This window comes from Phyllostomus hastatus, unplaced genomic scaffold, assembly GCF_019186645.2.
Source record: "Phyllostomus hastatus isolate PE091 unplaced genomic scaffold, TTU_PhHast_1.1 phas_contig_1162, whole genome shotgun sequence".
Classification (NCBI taxonomy): domain Eukaryota; kingdom Metazoa; phylum Chordata; class Mammalia; order Chiroptera; family Phyllostomidae; genus Phyllostomus; species Phyllostomus hastatus.
Genome location: NW_025333537.1, coordinates 11700109 through 11719820, shown reverse-complemented (window position 1 = coordinate 11719820; position 19712 = coordinate 11700109). Strand labels below are relative to the sequence as shown.

At 71.4% G+C, this 19712-nt stretch overlaps 1 protein-coding gene across 18 annotated transcripts in view; it reads left to right on the top strand.

The window, feature by feature from the left end:
* Positions 1 to 19712, top strand: part of NCOR2 (nuclear receptor corepressor 2) — a 155305-nt gene that overhangs the window by 106585 nt on the left and 29008 nt on the right. For 14 of the 18 annotated variants that reach the window (XM_045845675.1, XM_045845716.1, XM_045845684.1 and 11 more), the window contains 4 exons: positions 6526 to 6668; positions 13517 to 13664; positions 16549 to 16599; positions 17305 to 17929. In XM_045845675.1, coding sequence (XP_045701631.1) covers positions 6526 to 6668; positions 13517 to 13664; positions 16549 to 16599; positions 17305 to 17929 — 967 coding nt within the window. The remainder of the gene's footprint in view (positions 1 to 6525; positions 6669 to 13516; positions 13665 to 16548; positions 16600 to 17304; positions 17930 to 19712) is intronic. The other 4 variants (XM_045845803.1, XM_045845794.1, XM_045845811.1 and 1 more) reach the window with 1 other exon arrangement.

Genomic DNA, 19712 nt, shown 5'->3' with positions numbered 1-19712 from the left:
CGGACGAAGAGCCTGGGGAGCGGAGGTGTGAGCCCCAGGCCCCGGAGGTCCCCCACGGCAGGGACAGGGGCCCCGGGGGCTGACACTGGGCAGTGTCACCGTGGTTCGCGCACAGCCGCTGGCGGCCGGGGTGGCCGGTGCGGGCGTCAGAACAGGTGACTGAGGAGCTGTGAGAAAGGCCTGTGGTGTCCCTGGGGGGCTGCTCCCCGCTCTGGGCCGGACGCCGAGGACCGTGGAGCTGCCACAGGTGGCCCCACCGCCTCTTGCCCCGGATGCTCCTGGCGTGTGGAAGACAGGCTTCTGCGGCAGAGGACGTCGGGGGGCCGCCCCCTTCACCGCCTTGGGAAGCCCACACGCCCCAGTCCTCCGGGCTCCTGCTTTCTTGGGGGGAGGCACGTGGCGGCGGGGCGCGGCTGTGCGGGGGCCTGTTCCCAGGTCGCGGGGCCTCACTGGCTGGGCGCTCTGCCCGCGTCAGCGTCGTCCCGGTCTCCCGGGGCCCTCCAGGCGGGTGCCCCACGCACACTGCCACCCCGGCGCGACGCCCGCTCCGCAGATGGGAAGGCAGGCCGGCGGCCGAGCTCCCGGGGAGACTGCCCGTGGACGGCGCCGCGAGCAGGGGTTCTGTGCGCCTTCCTGAGCGCGTTTCATCGCGTGTGGGGCGAGAGCGGCTCTTCCCAGCGCGTCTGCGATGCAGACGTCGGTGCTGCCGCCGAGGTTAAAGCGGGCGTCGCGGATGGTTTCGGGGAGAGCGGTCGGAACGCGGACGGTTTCAGGGAGAACAGTCAGTCGGGACGCGGACGGTTTCGGGGAGAACAGACAGTCGGGACGCGGACGGTTTCGGGGAGAACAGTCGGAACGCGGACGGTTTCGGGGAGAGCGGTCAGTCGGGACGCGGACGCTTTCGGGAACAGTCAGTCGGGACGCGGACGGTTTCGGGGAGAACAGTCGGAACGCGGAAGGTTTCGGGGAGAGCGGTCAGAAAACAAAGGGTCAGCCGAGTTCAGGTGTGAGGTGGTCCAGGCCGAGCCCGAGGGGGCGTCACGTCCGGGCTGGCGGGCACGGCGAGGCGCTGGCCTGCGGAGGTGCCCGTCGGGGCCCCTTCCCGGGGCTCGCGCCGTCGGTCCGAAACCAGGAAGTGACGGAGTCGAGTCGGAACCCCGCCTGCGGGGCCCTCCCCGCTGCTCTGACGGTGTCCCGGGCAGAAAACTCTGTTGCACGACCTGGAGTTTCTTGTGGACTGAGGCCGCTGGCAGGAGGGTGGGGATGGGTCCCGTGCTCGCCCTCCGTGGGCGGTGGGGAGCCAGCGTCTTCCGCGGACAGGGGCTCGCTGGCTCCCGGAGAGAACAGCCGTGATGCTCCCAGGCCTTGGGTGGATGGCGGCCTGGGGCCCACGGGTGCCAGGCGGGTGCCCGGCCCTGGTTGTCTGAACTTGGGTGGGGGGTGTGGTTGGCTGTGGGTGCAGGTTCCCAGGGGAGAGGGTAACAGCTCAGGAGGGACCCAGGGCAGGCATCCGGCAGCAGCCCTGGCCTCCAGGGACCGGGTCGCTGTGCTCGTGAGAGAGGCGTGTCCTGGGTCTTTGGTGGCACCGGTGCCCAGCTCCTCCCGAGGGCTGCCGGAGCGGCCACCGGCCAGGCCGAGAGGGGCGCCTCTGCGGCCGCCACCTCTGCAGCCGCCCCCGCTCCCCCCACCTCACTCCAAGCTCGCAGCCCGTGACTCAGATCTCCGGGCCTGACTTCCTGTCTCGGTCAATTTCACTTCCTAGTTCCTGTCGCCGACTCCTCGGAACGAAACTCCTTCCTTAGAAATTAGAAGTGGGGTTGGGGAATCCAGACCGCAGCAGACGTTGGCAGAATGTGCTTTCTGGGCGCCGGAGCCGAGTGTGTGTGGGTGTGCCCCTGGGGGCGGGGTGCGGGCGGCACTCACTCCTGCTGCTTCTGTGTGTCCGCGGCGCCCGCCAGGGATGAGCCCCCCACCCCCGCCCCTCTGGGCAGCTGCTTCCCAGGGGGCCCCAGAGAGGTAGTCGGGACCCCCGTAGGACCCCAGGGGGCTCTAGGCCCCGAGGCCTGGCGTGTGGAGCTTGTTCGCTGGCCGAGCGCCCCCTGCCAGCCCGGCGGTGACAGTGAAACCCTGGGGCGGGCAAGGCAGGCCGCCCTGAGCGAGGAGGCGTCCCTGGAGCCCAGAGCGGGAAAGGACAGCAGGCGGTCAGTGAGAAGGCCCCGCAGGCGAGGGAGCCGCTGGTGCAAGTGCCCTGGGGCGTGTCCCCGGGCTGGGCGCCGGGCCTCGGTGGCTGGAGCGAGTGAACAGGACAGGGGTGGGACGCAGGTGGGCGGAGGCCGTCGGTTTTGTCCCGAGGGCCCTGGGTTGTCATTGGACGGTTTGGACAGAGGAGTGACGCAGTGGGATCGGCATCCGGAAGGCGCCCTCGGAGCTCCCCGTGGAGGAGGGAAATCCCGGACCCTGACACGGTCGGGACCCGCTGCCCTCACCCCCGGCGGGGTCCCCTCAGAGGAGGGCAGGGGGATCGGGCCAGGGCTGGGGCCCCGCGGAGACCTGTGGTCTCTTGTTTCGGGGTTTCTCTGGGCGCGACGGGAAAGGCCGAGGGCTGAAGGGACAAGCAGGTCAGTGACCTCAGAGCTGGAAAAATCGGTCATGACCTGAATCTGGGTCCAAAGTTCAACTCGGTTAACTTTCAACCTCCCGGGAACGGCCGGGGCATCTGGCAGGTGTCTGTATGGGGAGCAGGTTGGCGCGCTTCCCGGGGGCGGGGGTGTCTCGGGGAGGGAGGAAAGGGGCGCTGGGGCCAGACTGCAGCAGGGAGTTCTCGGGGGACTCCGGATCTTTCCCCCGCTTTGCGGTCTCCCCCAGACCTAAACCGTGCCGCAGTTGCCGGGCCAGCCCAGTCCCCTTCCGCCCTCCCAGCCCCCCGCCCCCCAGGTACCCCTGGAGGGGGCGGGCCTGGCTGTTGGGGGGCGGGCCGCAGGTGGGTCTGAGCGCGGGGCGCGCGCGGCAGCCTCCGCGGCGGAAGCTGTTTGCTCCGTCTGCCTGCGGGCGGGGAGGCTCTGTTTTTCTGAGCCCTCGTCTGCTCGCACGGCTGCTGACGCGCCGCCGCCGCGGATGGGGAGGGGGGGGAGCCAGTGCCAAGTCGGCCCGCCCCCTCCGAACCTGGGCTCCTGCCACGCTCCCCCGCCCGCCCGCCCGCCCGCCGCTCCTGCGAGCCGCTGTCTGGAGGTCACATTCAGCCCCGAGGCGGCTCGCCGGGTCAGGCGGCAGGAAGGTCTGCAGAGCCCAGGTGCTCCGCCGGGCTGCCCGGGCGCCGCGGGCCCCCGCGGGCTCGGGTCTTGGGACTTGGAGCGCCGGGGGCCAGGGGCTCCGGGCCAGTGCCCCTTGCCGAGCGCCTGCACGGGGCGCCCTGGTGCCCAGAGGGGCCATGGACGTTGAGCCCTGGTGACGCCTGGCATGGGCCACCGCGCACACCACTGACCGCTTCCCGCTGGCCGGCTGCCCCACCGGCAAAGGGCACCTCACTTGCCCGCAGCTGTGGGGGGGGCGGGGGTGACCCAATCAGGGGTGGGCAGTGCTGGAGCTTTGGGCCAGGGGGGCAGCAAGGACCTGCTTCCCCACCCTTCATCGCCCACCCTTGGTCCCTCCTCCCTCCCTCCTCTCCCCCCTCCCTTTCCCCCTCCCCCTCCCTCCTCCCTCCTCCCCCTTCTCCTCCCCCCCACCCCTTCCTCCTCCCTCCTCCCCCTCCCTCCTCCCCCTCCCCCCTCCCTCCTTGCTGGCGCTGTTGGAGGAGAAGGATGTGGGGCTGAGCCGAGCCGCCAGCAGACGCCAGAGCCGGCACCGCGGCCGCCCAGCCTCCCGCCTCCCGGCCCGCTGCTCCTAGCTCCTCTCCCCGGAGCACCCTCCAAGCCGTATGTTTCCGGAAAACTTGGCCGAGGGGGAGACACAGATGAGAGCATGTGAGTGAGTGGCGCTGGGGGTGGGGGGCAGGGGGGCTTTGGGCCATGGGCACAGGGACCGGCTGGGGCAGCCCAGGGCTGGGGACTCAGGAGTTCCGTGCCCACGGGAGCCCACCTCCACCCTCTTCCTTGGCACCCCCTGCATTGTGGCTGTCAGCCCGGGCCCCCCGGGAAGGAGGGCGGGACCGGGGTCCGGGGGAGGCCTTGGGGTCCCGGTTGGCATGGGCTAGAGGTGTCTCCTCCGTGTGGACGGTTGGGGGTGCCCCTGCTGGGCCTCGTTCGGGGGGGCTCCCTGGCATGGTGGGGTCTGACGTGCCTCTCCCCGCGCCTTGCACCCTGGGTCCGGGTTCGAAGGACAGGAGCCAGCAGGCAGCCCGTGCTGGCCACCCACGCCCGGGCCCTTCGTGCCGCAGTTGAGGAAACTGAGGCCCGAGAGCAGAGGGGCGGCCCCAGCCACGCAGGGTGTCCGGGCCGGACTTCTGGACGGCTCTGTGCAGGGCTCTTGGGGGGCGCCTCTGTGTCAGGAGGGGCCCGGGGGACCTGCCCCCGCCCCCAGCCAGACTCCTCATTCATCTGCCCGGGTCAGCCTCCCCAGGGTCCGGCCGCCCCCACCCCGTCCGCCCCCAGGAGGCCCAGATGGGAGGCCCACCCACCCCCGCCCAGGGTTCCGGCCCGACGTGTTTGCCCGGGCTCTCTTGGCCCCGGCTGGGGAAATATAAATAAACGCGCGTCCCAGCCGTCCTCCGCCAGGTTCTGTGGAAGCGGCAGCTGCTGCTGGCTTGGGCGGAGGGGAAGGTCGGGGGCCGGTTGCACTTGATCCCACGCCCTCCCTTCCCCTCCTGCTGTCCCCGAGGAACCCCGAGGAGCCCTGGGGCCACGTGGCCCATGGCCTCCTCGGGAGAGCAGGTGGCCGCCAGCCCAGCGCCACCCCCACCCCCACCCGCTGGGTCTGGAGGGGGCAGGCAGGAACCCTGGGGCCCACCAGACCCCTGGGCCTGTCCCACAAGCTCCGGAGTTGCTGTGCGCCCCCCCCCCCCGGCCTTGGACGCCCCCATCCCGGGGGAGGGGGCCAGTGGTGGCCTGGCCGCAGAGAGGAGATGGAGTCAGGTCCCTGGAGGGGTGTGCAGACTCCCGGGCACCTGGCCGTGCGACGGTGGCCCGCCGCGTCATTTCTGCCGCCGCGTCGTTCCTGCTCGAGCCGCGTGTGTGCGGCCCTGTGCCTGAACGGACCCGGGCGGGGGGGGGGGGGCGGCGGACGGAGGACAGAACGCCAGTGCGCAGAGAGCCGGCCCCTCGGGCTCTGGCCAGCCGGCCGTCCCTGCTCGCAGCTCGCTTTGACTCAAGGAAAAACGGCCTCAAACTCCGCTGTGGGAACTCTCTCGCTAGCTGTTGCAAGCCTAGCCCCGGGGCTCAGAGGCCACCAAGTTCATTCCCAGCAACGTGACTCAGGCTCCGTGCCTGCCGCCCTCAGGGGGCCCCCGGGCCTGCCCCAGAGCCCCTGGAGGGCTGGAGGCCGCCTCTCGCCGTGCTCACACGCGCGCGCGCGCACACACACACACACACACACATGCACACCGTGCACAGGGAAGTGGGCTGGCCCTGCCCGCTCTGCTCGGGCGGACGGCCTCTGCGGGCGGCACCAACGCTCAGACCCCGGCCGTGTAGTGGAGCTCCGCGGGCAGATGGGCCGAGCCAGGGGCCGGGCTTCCCCGGGCACTGCCGCCTCAAGAGCCGGGGCGGGGGAGGGGGGGGGCGCTGTGTGTTTGCTGAGCCTCCGGTTGAAAGGCATTGGAAACGGCGGGGGAGGGGCGCTGCTCCCGCCCGCTGTCTGTGGGGATGAGGAAACGGCCTTTGGCCGCGGTGGCTCTGCCTCGGGGTCTGCCAGCTTCTGGGGGCTCCTCCCCACGTCGGGGGGCTGCGAGGCTCCGAGGCGCTCCCGGAGATGGGGGCCTGTGGTTTGGGGCCAAGTCCACTCCCGGCCCCTGGACCAGCCCAGCGTGGTCCGAGTCCAGCGTGGGCCTGGGGGTGTCCGGGGGGCCTTTGAGTCCCGGGCGCCCCGGTTAGTCTGGGCGCAGAGGCTGCGGGGCCCAGCTCACCCCCACCTGGACTTCCCGCCCCCCCGCCCTGCTCACCCGTCCCTTCCTCTCCCGGCCGGTGAAGCCGGAAAACAGCCCGGCCTCCCGAGGCCTCGTCTGCAGCTGTGAGGACGTGTCAGCGCTGGGTCACGACAGCAGGGGGCAGGAGGGGAGGGGGCCGGCCCAGCAGGGTCCTCGTGCCGGCCCTGACCGGCGCCCGGCCCCCAGCACGCGTGGCTGCAGCCTCGTTCTGGGCGCACCCGGGACAGGCACCCCTGCCGTCCCGGCTCCCGGAGCCCAGTGCCCTCGCCGGCAGCTGTGGCCCAGGCCCTGATCCTCGCTCTCGCTGGTGCCCCCACCACTGCTCCCGGGTCTCGGGCCCCAGCAGGGAGCCCCGGGCCCCGCGTTGGGGCTGCTTCCTGCCTGGGGCCCTGTGTGCGCCCAGGCCGGGTGGGCACAGCCCTTCCCTCACCGGCCGCCTCTGCCCGCAGGTCTCCTGGAGCACGGCCGGAACTGGTCGGCCATCGCCCGGATGGTGGGCTCCAAGACGGTGTCCCAGTGTAAGAACTTCTACTTCAACTACAAGAAGAGGCAGAACCTGGATGAGATCCTGCAGCAGCACAAGCTGAAGATGGTGAGTCCCCGCCGCCCACCTCCCGGGGGCCCCGCCAGACCCGGAGGCCGCTGGGGGCTGCACTGGGGAGCCCCTCCCGGCTCATGCCGAGCGGCCACCACGGGACCCTGCCGGAACCTCCTGCTGGGCACGTGGACGGACGGGCAGGCGTGCCCCCACGGGCCGGGCCCGCCCCCGCCGCCCCTCTCCCACTCCCCTGGGGGCCGGGGGCCGGCTGACTCACCCGGGGTTTGTGGCTCTCAGCTCATCGGAATGTAGGACCGGGGCAGATGCACCCCGAGTGCGCGTCTCCCCCGCCCCGCCGGGCTGCACGGTCTCAGGACTGCCCTGGGGAGCGGGGGACGGGCCAGGAGGGCGGCCTGCCCAGCCCTGGCCTCTGGGCCCTGGTGGAGGCCGAGACTGCTCCCTCGCCCGGGGGCCCAGCTGGGGAGGGCGCACCCCTCGCAGCCAGTGGATGGTCTCCTTGGAGAGGCCGCTTCCTCCACAGCTGTTCCTGCGGGGGGGGGGGGCTGCTCACGCGCTCGCTCTCTCTCGCCCTTCCCCATCTCCCCTCCATCAGACTAGGTCGCACTTTGTGACGTGCCAGGTGTTGTCTCCGTTCCAGACGAGGAAACTGAGGCTCAGGTGGTTCATGAGCAGCTGCTTGGATTTGAACCCGGGGACCCATGCTCCTGATTGGCGGGGCTGCACGGGGTGGGGGGACATGCAGTGGCACCCCCAGTGCACCGCTGCTGGGCCACCTGTGGTGGGGTTTAGGGTTGGCATAGCTTATCCTGGGAGGCTCTGCCGAATATCCCCCCCGCCACACACACACAGCCCGCCAAGGACCAGAGAGGGCGAGCAGGCTGCGGAGGCAGCACAGCACAGGGCAGGCCAGAGACAGGCACCCCCTGCTGAACGCCCCTTAAGCACCAAACAGAATTTGAGGGCGCCCCGTGCCGGCCCCTGGGAGTGCTGTGGGGGGTACTGGGCATGCGCCTGTGGCCGGGGCTGAGGCCGGGCCCTGCCTGCAGTCCACCCCCGTCACGTTGGTCAGGTTGTGCCTGCGCACTGCCCCGACAGGGCCCCTGGAGTCCGCCCTCCTCAGACCCCCCGAGCCTCGGGCTGCACTGCCGCGCGCACCGGCAGCCCTGCTCTGTCCTCGGGCTCCAGGACTCCAGTTTCCACAGGGAAGCAGGAGGGCTCGGCCAGGGCCAGGGCACCGGGCACCTGCCCTTGAACCTGCTGAAACCGCAGGTCACAGGGTGCCCAGCCCACACAGCCAGGAGGGTTGCGGGGCGGGCAGGCCTCTGCGCACGCGAGCTCCGTGCTCGGGGGTGGCCCTGAACATCACCCCCGGGGTGCAAAGGGATGTCTTCCTGTTTCCTCCGACCTCCTCTTCCTCCCGGGCCCTCGCCTCCCCCCGCTCCTCCCCCACGTCGTGCTCCCTCTAGCCGGTGTCCAGGATATCGGGTTACGAGCACCATCGCCGCCCTCTCCCTTCGCAGCCTGCTGGCCCCTAGCCTCACTTTCCAGGTTTCCTCGGGGCTCGGCCCCACTGTGCCCCCGGGGGGCCAGTGAACTTGAGAGCGGGCGTCAGAGAACCAGAGACCCCAGCAAGGTGGTTAGCACCGCTGGAGCTCGGGAGCCTGGGCGGGAACGTGGAGACAAGTTCTGGCTTGGTGACTGGGCACCTGTGTGACCTCGGGCAGCAGTTTGACCCCGCTGAGCCTCAGTTTCCTCCTCTGTGAAGTGGGGACATGAGGGCCCTTCCTCACCCCAGGCATTTGGGGTGAGTCCCTGCCTGTGCGGGGCTGGGAGCCCGGCGGGACTGCCGCGGCCGACGATGGATGACACCCCGCTACAGTAGTTGCGGCGGCAGCATTGCTGTCATTTCATCACAGAGCCCTGGGGGCGGGACTGGCCAGAGCAGGGACTCTGGGCCCCAGAGACCTGGGTTCAAATCCGCACTCTCCCAACCTCCCGGCTCTGTGGCCATGGGGCAGTGGCTTGACCTTCACGGCTCAGTCTCTCCGTCTGAAATGGGGGTGATGCCACAGGCCCCCTCAGAGGGCTGGGTTGGGAATGGCTGGCGTGTGAAGTGCTCCGTGAGTGAGGACCCCAGTGGCGATGGTGGGGCTGTGCCGCTGGGTTGCTGGCTGTCGTGGCCCCCTCGGTGGCCGGTGGCTGTGCGGCCCACCTGCTCCCAGGCTGGCTGAGCGGCGGGGCCGGTTGGTCGACGGACCGATTCAGCTGCTCGCTCGGACGGGCAGCCCGGGACAGTCAGCCCAGGACAGTGCTGGAGGGCAGGGTGCGGCCCCCGAGATGGGGCCCACGGGCGCCCGGCCTCAGGGCGGTGCGCGGTTTCCCCTGTGAAACAGGCCACCGAGGACCCTCCCAGAGCCACGGGGAGAAGCAGACGGGGCCCCCGTGTCCAGGGCGAGGCCCCAGCCTCAGCCAGCACTCGGAGCCCGCCGAGTGTGTGCCTTGTTGAACACAGCAGGTCTTTATTGGGTGCCCTCTGTATGCTGGGGAAGCGGCGGCAGGGGCTCCGGGGCCCACGGGGGGTGGGGTTCCTGCAGGGCTGGGGGGCTGGGCGGGTGTCTGATGTGGGGACTGCGGGGCCCTGGGAGGGTCGTGAGCCGAGGGGCCGCCCCGCCAGGGTCGGGTGAGGCGGAGTCGAGGCCACCCGCCCTCTGCGTCCCCGACCCGGAACACTGATGGGGGCGGCGGCCCTGGGGGGCCAGCCTGGGCCCTGCCCCAGCCCCTGGGGTCACCTCCGCTGCCCCCACTCCCCAGGTGTGGGTGGTGAGGCGCAGCGGGGCTGGGAACCAGCCCGTGGGAGCCCCTGGCTCCCCCTTGCCCCCCGGCCCCGTGTCAGCAGACGGGGGGCCCCCCCCCGCAGACCTGCAGAGGGTGGTCCTGCTGGGCAAACGGTGGCCGGCTCTGCGGGACCCCAGGCGGGGGCTGGCTGGCCGAGGTCTGGGGCCGGCAGGGCGCGCTTCGCCGCCGGCCCGTTGACGACAGAGAGCCGTCTGGAGTGTGGGCTCAGTCGGCTCCCTCCTTCTCGGCCGGCCCTGCGGGCAGTCACCCCCTGCGAGCTCTGGGGGCAGTGCAGTGAGTGGGCCCCAGGACCGGTCCTGGGAAGGCGGGCTGAGCCCGGCCCACCCTGGAGCAGGGGCGAGCTCCCCGTGCTGGCGGGTCCGCATGGGACGCATGGGAGGCTGCTGACCTCAGTGACCTCCGCCTCCCGCCCCTCCCCCACACCCCGCCGCCCCAGGAGGAAGATGGGTCCTCGTGGATCCCGATGCGTGGCCGCCGCCTCTGGCTGCTGGCCAGGCCCCATCTGCGGCGCGGGAAGATGGGTCCCCCCCTCCCCCCGCTCCCCCTCCAGTGCAGGAAGGGGTGGGGGAAGCGGAGGGTCAGCGGGCGTCCCCTTTGCGCCTCACAGTGGGCCCGGCTGAGGGTGGCCGCAGCGACGTCAGCAGGAAGCAGGACCGGGCGGGCCGAGCTGCCCCGAGTTATGTAACGTTTGGCAACAGTGTCTTCTCGAGGCTCCCCGCCCCCCTCCTGGCCGGAGGTTACCCCGCTCGCCCATCTGTGTGCGAGTCCGGGCCCCGCGGCCCGGCTTCCGCGTTGCTGCGTCTCTGTTTGTCTGGGCCCCGGCTCAGCCGTGCCCTGCTCCCCTCCGCCGTCTCTGCCCTCGGAGGCCGCCCAGGCCTGTTTTTCGGGGGGAGGGGGGGAGGATCCAGGCCGGGAAGGGCTTGAGCCTCATCTGCTTTCGTGGCTGGGCTCCTCGGCTCCTGAGTTGGTGGCCTCGGGCAAGTGTCCTCGGCCTCTCTGAGCCAGTGGCGTCTCGGCTCAGGGTCGCACATCCAACGCGGCTGTGGCAGAGCCTGGGGGCGGGCCCGGGCCCCGGGCGCTGGAGGGCAGCTAGGGCGGGCCCGGGGCAGCCGGTTCCAGTCTGAGAAACCCGTGAACACACAGATCGTGGCGCGCAGTGGGCTGGAGGTGGGGGGAGGGGTGGTGTAGTAGAGCGAGATGGACAGGGGGCAAGGGCCGGCTGGTTTTGACAGGCGATCAGGGCAGGCCTCTCGGAAGAGGTGAGACAGCGAGTCAGCAGGTGGCTGGGCGAAGGCGGGCAGGCAGGGGCCCTGGGGTGGGGGCGTGGAGCCCGCTTCTACACAAGTAGGGAGGGCCACGGGACCGAGGAGGTGCACGGTGGGCCGGCAAGCTGGGCCGGTGGGCGGGGCCTGGATATAAATTATGTGGGGCTGCATGAACAGGTGGGACTTGGGGTTTTATTTCGAGGGCTTGGGGGATCCCCACGGGGAGGGAAGCGGGGAGCATTGTGCTCTGATCTGCTGGGCGGCGGTGCGGATCCCGGCGCATTAGTGTCCGGGACACGCCTGGCACTTAGTAGTTGCTCAGTAAACACTCACTGGTTGCTAGCAGGAACACCCTGCTCTGTGCTCACCTCCGGGTTCTGAGGGGCAGGGCTGCGGGGGGAGGGTCTGGTGCACCTCCCGGGACCCCCGGCCTCTCAGCCCCAGGCGCCGGTGTGAGCGTTTGGGGGTGGACATCACACTCGCCCTGCTCCGCCCGCTTGTTGGGAGGCCTCCCAGAGAGACCTCTCACGACAGAGGACGGAGGATGTGCCCCCGGCCAGGCGCACAGGGCCCTGTCCCCAGGCTGCTCTGAGCCTCCTGAGCCTCCCGCCGCTCGGGCGGCCGGTCTCCGCCTCCCCGAGTCCCGGGCACCGGAGCAAGTGGCTGCCTGCTAAAAATAAATTGGGGAAGAAGGGGGAACCCTCTGCCGCGCCCGCAGGAGCACGGCCACACAGTTTTCTGGCACCTCCGTGGGCTCCGGTGGGGGGCCCGCAGAGGGAAGCTTGGGTCTGGGGCAGGGCTGGGGCAGCCCTGGGGGTGGGTGGGGGGCCGGGCTGGGCGTGCCCGCAGCGGCCCCCGGGCGCTGGGCGGGGCGGGGCACGGGCCCTCTGGCCCCGGCGCCGGGCGCTGGTGACGGAAGCCGTGACTAACGGGCCAGCGCACATTTCCCTTTTCCTCCTGGGGTTCCCAGCGCTGTGCCCCGAGGACCCCCGTTTGCTTCGGGAGGAGGTGGGAACGGACGTGGTTCTGCCCTGGGGCGGGCGGGGCCTGGGGGACCGCTGAGGCCTGCGCCCCACCAGGCTGCGGCGAGGGGCCGGGGCGGGCAGCGCCTGCTGACGCCGGCCGCAAGAGCGGGCTGTGCGGTGTCGTGGCTCGGGGTGGTCCTCTCCTGGGGCCTGGCGGGTGGGCGGCAGGGAGGGGTGCTGGTTGCTCGTTCCTGTGACAAAGGACCACCGGCCAGGCGGCATCAAACAGGAGGACCTCTTTCTCCCGCAGTTCTGGAGTCACAAGTCCAAAGGGGAGGTGTCGGCAGGGCCGCCTGAGGCTCCAGGGGCTGCCCTGCCTGTCCCCTCAGTGTCCGGCAGGGGCCGGCTTCCTTGAGGGTCCTTGGCTCCCAGACGGGCCCCTCCCCTGTGTGCCTCTGTGTCTGAGTTCCCCTCACGTAAGGACGCCTGCTGTCGGATCGGGGCCCTCCCTAATCCAGTCTGACCTCATCGAGTCTAACTAATTGCATCTGCTAAGAGCTGACTTCCAAATAAGGTCGCGTTTTGAGGTCTGGGTGGCCGCGATCTGGGGGACAGTCTCGGATGCAGGACGAGGGGCCTGGCCGAGAGCTGCAGTGTCCTCCCTCGGAGACCGCGGGGCTCACGCGGGCCGTCGGGGTGCCTGCCCTCCGAGGGTGCAGCCCACTGCCCGGGTGTCCCTTGTCACCTCGAGACCCCCGGCGCACTCTGCCCCCACCCGGCCCCCAGCGCCGTGCCGTGCGTCTGCAGCCCCCGAGCAGCGGGTCGGCCACAGACCCCCTCCGAGCCTCCGCCTGTCTCGCTGTCTCGGCGTGGCGGCTGAAGAGACGACCGAGATGGATAGTCCTCCGCCCTCTTGGAGTGCCTGGCCCTGCACGGGCTGGACAGGGAGCCGTGCACACGGAGCAGCCTGAGGCCCCGAGCTGGGCGGCGGGCTGCTGGCCCCCTGCGCGAGCAGCTGGGTGTCTGTCTGGGGACCGGGGCGCTGTGCAGGGGGAAGTGAAAGGCTCGGGCACCAGGGCCTCCGGGACGTGCTGCCTCCAGGCCTGCCCTTGCAGCCCTCCACCGCACCACGCTCCCCTGGAGCCCGCCCCACCAATCCCCCCAATCACCCCCTGCACTTCCTTGGGGAAGCCCTGGCCCCGGCCCCTCCGATCTCTCCGGCCGTGTCTGAGCCCCTGAGTCGTCCTTTTAACTGACGCGTGGCTTGCTGGCCTTCCTGGCTGGCAGACCGCTGGGGGCAAGGACTTGTCGGCCTTGTTCGTGGACATCCTCTGCCCTGGTGCAGTGGCCGCACGTAGTAGGTGCCTTGTAAAGACTGGTGGGGTGGAGTGATGAGCTGCCTGTCCCCCCGCACCCCCGGCTCAGCAGGGTCAGGTGAGACGGGCAGGCAACAGCCCCCCTTGAGCGTCTGCCCGGGCAGGGCGGGCAGTGGAGCCGAGTGCCCGCGGGGCCTCTGGGGGCGGGCCATCCGGCTTCGCTGTCCTGGAGGGCCATCAGGGCAGCCACGGGCTTGGCCGCACCCGTGGTGTCCCCAGGGCACGATGGGAGGGTGAGGCCGTGGGTAAAAATAGCCCCTGGCACGTCTGGCCGTGGCGGTGGGGAGCGAGGGGGCAGGACACCCCCCACAGCCGTGTGGCCGGTCGCTGTCCCTCGCAGCTGTGGCGAGGCCTCAGCACGGGGAGTCCCCGGGCCGACGGCCCGGCCCCGACCCTGACCCGCCGCTCTCCCCGCCCAGGAGAAGGAGCGGAGCGCGCGCAGGAAGAAGAAGAAGGCCCCGGCCGCCGCCAGCGAGGAGGCCGCCTTCCCCCCGGCGACGGAGGACGAGGAGATGGAGGCGTCGGGCGCCAGCGGGAACGAGGAGGAGATGGCGGAGGAGGCTGAAGGTGAGGGTGGCCGGCAGGGGCTGACCGTCCCAGGGACGCCCGGGTCCCTCCGGAGCGGCCCAAGCGCCCCACGGGGGACGGCCAGGTCCAGGTGGGGCGGCGCTGGCGACGGTGCTGAGGATGACGTGTGTGGTGGTGACGGTGAGGATGGTGGTGACGGTGAGGATGGTGGTGACGGTGAGGGTGGTGGTGACGGTGAGGATGGTGGTGACGGTGGGGAAGATGGCGATGAGGGCGGTGAAGGTGGTGAGGATGGTGAGGAAGATGGTGGTGAAGGATGGGGAAGGAGGTGAGGGCGGCCACAGCCACGAGCATGGTGACCGCCTGCTCGGTGCCCGCCGGGCCCTGGTCTGCTCCACACGCCCCCCAGCCCACCCCCAGCCCCGCAGGTGCAGCCCAGGGCAGCTGCGGGCACGTCTGCTGCCATGTTTTACCAAAAAAAGAAAAAAAAAATTTTTGAACACCGTGTGCTGCCCTGGACTGTGCACGAGCTGACGGGCGTGAGGAGCCCCGGTCGGTGGGTGCTCTGCAGGCTGTGCAGTCGCGGCGCCTCCTGTGCCCCGGTTGGCTGGCACACCACACGCCTGCTTTCTGGGAGGGGGGCTGAGGCCCAGGCAGTTAAACCCCCCGGCTCGGCGCCCCACGTGCCCCCCACGGTGTGGCTGCGCCTGTCTCAGGCGCGCTCTCCCGCCCGGTCGCCCTGGGAGCCCGCCCCAGCCTCGGAGGGGGGTTTGACCGCACGAGATCGGCCCCCTTGGTGACGCGTGACAGCGTCTGTGGACGCAGGACCTGCCCCAGGTGATGAGCCTGTCTTTGCCCCCCACACCCCCTCCTTCTGGGTCTGCACCCACCGCTGTGGCACGGGGCCCCCGGGGCCCCCAACCCCGGCTTCGCTCGACGCCTCTGCTCCCCTTCTGTCGTGTTCCTGCCCGAGCCGCTGGCCCTCTCCTGCTGGCCCTTCAGTTCTTGGTCGGTGGAACCTGCTCTCCTCCTGTCTGTCCCCCCCACCCTCATTTCCTTCCTCTTGCTCCTGTCATCCTGTCCCTGCACTCACGCTGCCGGGCCCCGGCCACGTGGCGAGGGCAGGCGCGTGCGTCCCTCCCGCCCTGCGAGCCAGTCCTGCGGCCAGTGCTGCTCTGCCGGCCCCTCGCACTCGGGAGCCCGAGTCCCACCTCCGGCCGCAGCAGAGCCCGCCCCCGCTGTCTTAGGCTGGGGCGTCTGAGTCCGGCCTGAGGGTCTCTGCCCAAGCCAGCCTGAGGCCTGGCGAGGGTCCGATGGCAGGCTGCCAGTCCAGGGTGGTGCCCGGGTCCGCCCCAGGCGGAGGGCGGGCCCAGGGAGCAGGCGGCCAGGCCCCCTCCAGAGGACTCTGTGTGCAGGCGCAGGCCTGGTGGGAAGGGGCAGGGAGGCCGGGCGGACCTGCCCGCGAGAGTGCTGAGCGGCATTGAGCTCACACCAGGGTCGCCTCCCGTCAGGTGTGGGGGGCGGGGGCGGGGCTGGTCGCCCGGAGCTGAGGCTTCCGTGACTGGCTGGCGGCCCCGAGCAGATCGAGGGTGGCAGCCTAGAAGGCCCCACGGGAAGAACAGGCAGCGCTGTGGCACCCTCGCCTGACGGGTGAGGGCACGTAGGCCGGGGGCTGCGGAACCGCTCGGCAGGGTGTTCTGTGCGTGGCAGACTGGGGGTCGCCGGGCAGCCGGCCCTAGCTGGGCGCCCCTGCCTTCTGAGACCAGGGTTGGGGAGGGGCGGCAGGTCTGGGTGAGGGCCTGAGGCCACCCCCATGGGACCTCCCAGAAACCCCAGCCAGCGCCTAGAGGCCCCCTCCAGGGGGCAGGGGGCAAGGGCCTTGTGGCTCAGGGCAGGAGGGCCCCACGGGGTCCCGGTGGCAGCTGAGGTCGGACCGAGAGCCCCGGCCTGGAGGCAGCCTCGACTCCGATGGGGGCGGTGCTGCTGCTTCCCTGCTCATGGGCGAGGGAACCCGGGGCACAGCAGCTGCCCGGGGCCCCAGAGCCGGCCGGGGTGAGGGTGCGAGCGCCGACTCGCAGGCCCCGGCCGTGCCTCCTGAAGCGGGGGAACCCTGCTGGGGTGACCCAGCCGCCTGAGCCCCAGCCCCTGGTGCTCGAGCCCGAGGACTGACGGGTGCACTGCCCATTTCCCAGAAGAGCCGACCGAGGCCTGGGGGTGCGGGCTCTCTTAGCCCTGGCCACGTGCGCTGCAGGGAACCATGCTCTGGGGTCAGGGGCAGGGGCAGGAAGCCCAGAGGTCAGGGACACGGGCTCCTGGGGTCAGCCTCCGCCTCCCCCTGGCAGTGTGGCCTCGGGCAGGTGACCTCACTCTCCGGGCCTCTGGTTCCTCACCTGCAGACAGACGGGTCGGCGAGAGTCGCCCGCGAGGGGCGGGGCCCCCAGAGCCAGCCCATGCGCTGCTGTCGCTGGGTTGTTTCTGGGAGGGGTCGCCCCAGCTCAGCCCTGAAGGGAGAGAGGCCCCAAGTGGGAGAGGCCGGGGGCCGTGGGGGCCGAGGCGGCCTTGCCCAGCGCCCCAGGAGCCCCTGCCGGTCTGGCTCCATGCCTGAGGGGTGAGGCCCTGGGAGCTGGGAGACGGGGAAGGCTGTGACCTCCTGAGGCCGCCAGGACTGGTTGGGACGTGCTCTTCGCCCCGTGGGGCCCCCGGGGTTCCTGGCATCCGGAGTTGGGAGGGAGGGGGCGCATTGGCTCGAGGACTGGGGCTGGCAGAACAGGGCAGCTGAGCAGCCCGGGGGGCGGGGCGGGTCCCTGGTGCTGCCCGGCCACCCCAGCCTTGTCCCTCCCTCCCTCCCTCCCTCCCTCCCTCCCTCCCTGCTGCTCCTGGAACCCGGCTTCCGGCTTCTAACCCTTCTCTCACTTCCTTCCAGCCTTACATGCCTCTGGGATCGAGGTGCCCAGAGGGGAATGCAGTGGCCCAGGTACGAATGTGGCCGTCCGGCCTGGGGGGCGGGGGGCGTCCCGAGGTCACCTGCCCTCTGCAAGGGGCCCCACTTCCGTGAGCATGCTTCTGCCTGTGAGCCCCCCATTCGGGCTGCGGCCGCCTCCGCCCACCCTCCCCAGCGCAGGGTCTGTTCCCCATGCTGTTCCCCGCCTCCCTTCTTCAGCTCGTTGCGCTCGGCTCGGCTGTCCTGTCGACGTCCCCTGGCGTCTTTGTCCCCGACTCTCGCCTGGTTTGAGTTCCCCCAGCAAGTGGGGGGTGTTTTAATGCCCCCACGTCACAGACAGTGGGGGACACGGAAACCCAATGAAGCGACAGGAATGGTTTTTTGAGGCTTGGAGCTGGGGCCCCCGCGCCCTTGGTCTGCACCCTTGTGCACCTGCTGTGTGCCAGGCCCTGGGGGAGACAGGTCGGGGTGCAGTCGGCGTGGCTGCTGCCGGCGGGTTCCTCCGAGCTCCCTGCTCCTGATTCTGCTGTCCCGTTAGGACGCCGATAATGATGCCACGGCAGCAGAGCACCGCCAGGGCGCCAGATGGGAACCTCTGGGCCGTCTGGGGTCGGGTGACCAGGCCGGAGCGTCCTGATTCCTGCCCCGAGTCAGGCCGGGCCTTCGGGGAGGGGGTGGCCTCCACCCCCTCCCTCCTGCGCCCCGCACGGCTCACCCCTCCCTGTTCCTCCCCCGCAGCCGCCGTCAACAACAGCTCCGACACCGAGAGTGTCCCCTCGCCCCGCACGGAGGCTGCCAAGGACACTGGGCAGAACGGGCCCAAGCCCCCGCCCGCCCCGGGCACCGACGCGCCGCCCCCTGAACCTCCCACACCGCCGCCGGAGGACGCCCCGGCGCCCGCTGAGCCTGCCCCGGCGCCAGAAGCCACTGGCCCGCCCACGTCCCCACTGGCACCCCCGGCCTCCACGGCCCCCCTCCCGGTGGTCCTCAAGGAGGAGAAGGAGGAAGAGGCCATTGCGGAGGCCCCGGCGGCGGCGGAGGAGGGGGAGGAGCAGAAGCCCGCCGTGGCCCAGGAACTGGCCGTGAGCAAGAAGGAGGAGCCGGACGAGGTGCCGCCTGCGGAGCCCATCAAGGCTGAGTGCAAGGAAGAGGCCGCGGAGGACGGCGCGGACAAGGGAGCGGCGGAGGCCGGCGCCGAGCCCGCGCCGGAGGCGGTGGTCAAGGTGGAGAAGAAGGAGGCTGGAGGGGGCCCTGCGGGCAAAGCCCCCCCGGCCAAGGGCTCGGGCGCCCCCCAGGACAGCGACTCCAGCGCCACCTGCAGCGCCGACGAGGCGGACGAGCCGGAGGGGGGCGACAAGAGCAGGTGAGTGGGCCGGCCGGGGGCGGGCGGGCGGCCGGCCTTCGCCTTTCCGTTCTGTGAGCGCTTGCTGAGCACCGACTGAGTACCAGGACGGCACAGGCGGCTCTGTCGCTGCCCTAGGTGTGTGGTCTGCGGGGGGACATGTTCCTCCCTGTCTCGCCCCTGCCTGGCGCCTTGGCGAGGGCGCCTGCCCCGCCGCCCCGAGGCCCAGGAGTGCCGAGGCGGAGCCCTTTGGGCACGGCTGCTCGGGGACCCCCAGGCCCCAGCCGGCCCTGGAGCCTGTCTGCCTGGGCCGGGGCCGACGGCGGGCTGCCCAGGGTGGCGCCGGGAGACCGCTCGGCTCCCCCCCCCGGACAGCTGGAGTTGTCTTCCGGCGAGGCAGGCGGGCCTCTCTGTCTTGACTGAAAGCAGCACGGGCGGCTTTCTCTGCTCGCGGCTGTCGGAAAAGTTCTGGGCAGAGCGAGAGGGAGGAAAGTCTGACTCTCAAATCTGACGCTGCGTTCGCTCAGAGCCGTTTCCTCTGCCCCGTGATTCACCTTGGGGCGTGCTAAAATGGCAAGCTCCAGAACGTTCCGTAGGAAACTCAGATGTGGTCAGCGCTCCATGGGTCTCTGGTTCACAAAAGTAGGTGAGCCACGTCGGCCTTGGTTTCCTGCGTCTTGGGGTCCTCGGTGGCCGCCACTGGCAGGAGGGACCGTGGCCCGGATGAGCCAGGGCCTGCCTGGCGGGTTCCCGAGGGGGCGGAGCTCCCGAGCTTCTCTCCCGGCAGGCCAGCCAGGAGAACTGTGCTCCCGGCGGCTGGGTCTGCAGGGGAGGCCCTCGGCCAGGGTCTGGCCGGGCCCCGCCCTTCGTGCCTGGTGAAGGGGTCAGGCCGGGCGGCTCCCCACCGGCCCCGCTGGCCGATCTCCGCAGGGTCTGTGCTCAGCTCCTGGGGCCGCCATGCCGGGAGGGTGGCCCGCTGGAGTCAGTCTGGGTGCACGTGGCCGGCCCAGGCGGGAGAGCTGGGAGGGGCGGCCCGATTCCTGTCGGCCCCCGGGACCCCCCTGGCCAGGCCGAGGCCCTCGGGCACCTTGCGGCCTCTCCCCACTCTTCCCGAGGCCCCCGCCAGGGACGGGGCCTTTCCGCCCCAGCTGGGCCTGGCTCTTGTCCAGTCCTCCCGCCTGCCTGTCCAGCATTCGATCCCCTGGGAGCCAGAGTCCCGGGCGGGGAGTCAGGACACCTGGTTAGTCACACCCTGTGTGACCCGGGCCAGTCCCCCGCCCTCGGGGTGAGGCTGGACCCGGGCCAGCCTGCAGTGACCTCTTCCCGGCTGGCAGCCCGCCACCACGCTCGGCCGAGAGGTGCGTCAGAGCGGGCCCTGGCAGTCGGGGCCTCCCGGAAGACCCGGCGGGTAGCATGGGCCCCCCGGGGCCTGGCCGCCTGCCCACCGCCCTCCCCTCGCCTGGCAGCCGGGGCAGGGAGCCGGGCGTCTCTGGGTGGACGCAGGGCGCTGCTGGTCTCGGCCCTGGGCAGGCGGCTTTGGGAGGGAGAGCCGCGTCCCGCCGGCCCTCGCGGCCACTGCCAGGCGGCCGTGCCAGGGAGCTTTCTTGGCCCCCAGCCAGGGAGAGCGGCTCTGCCGGCAGGCCCCGGGCGGGCCCGCCCTTCCCCGCTCCACTTCCCAGAGAAGGTGCCGGGCTCTCTGGGCGGGGGCGGGCCCGGGCCCGCAGGAGGTCCCTTCCCCCGGCACCCGCTCCACACCTGGAAGGCGGGGGCGGGGTCCCCGCTCCGGGGACCGTGAGAGCAGGCG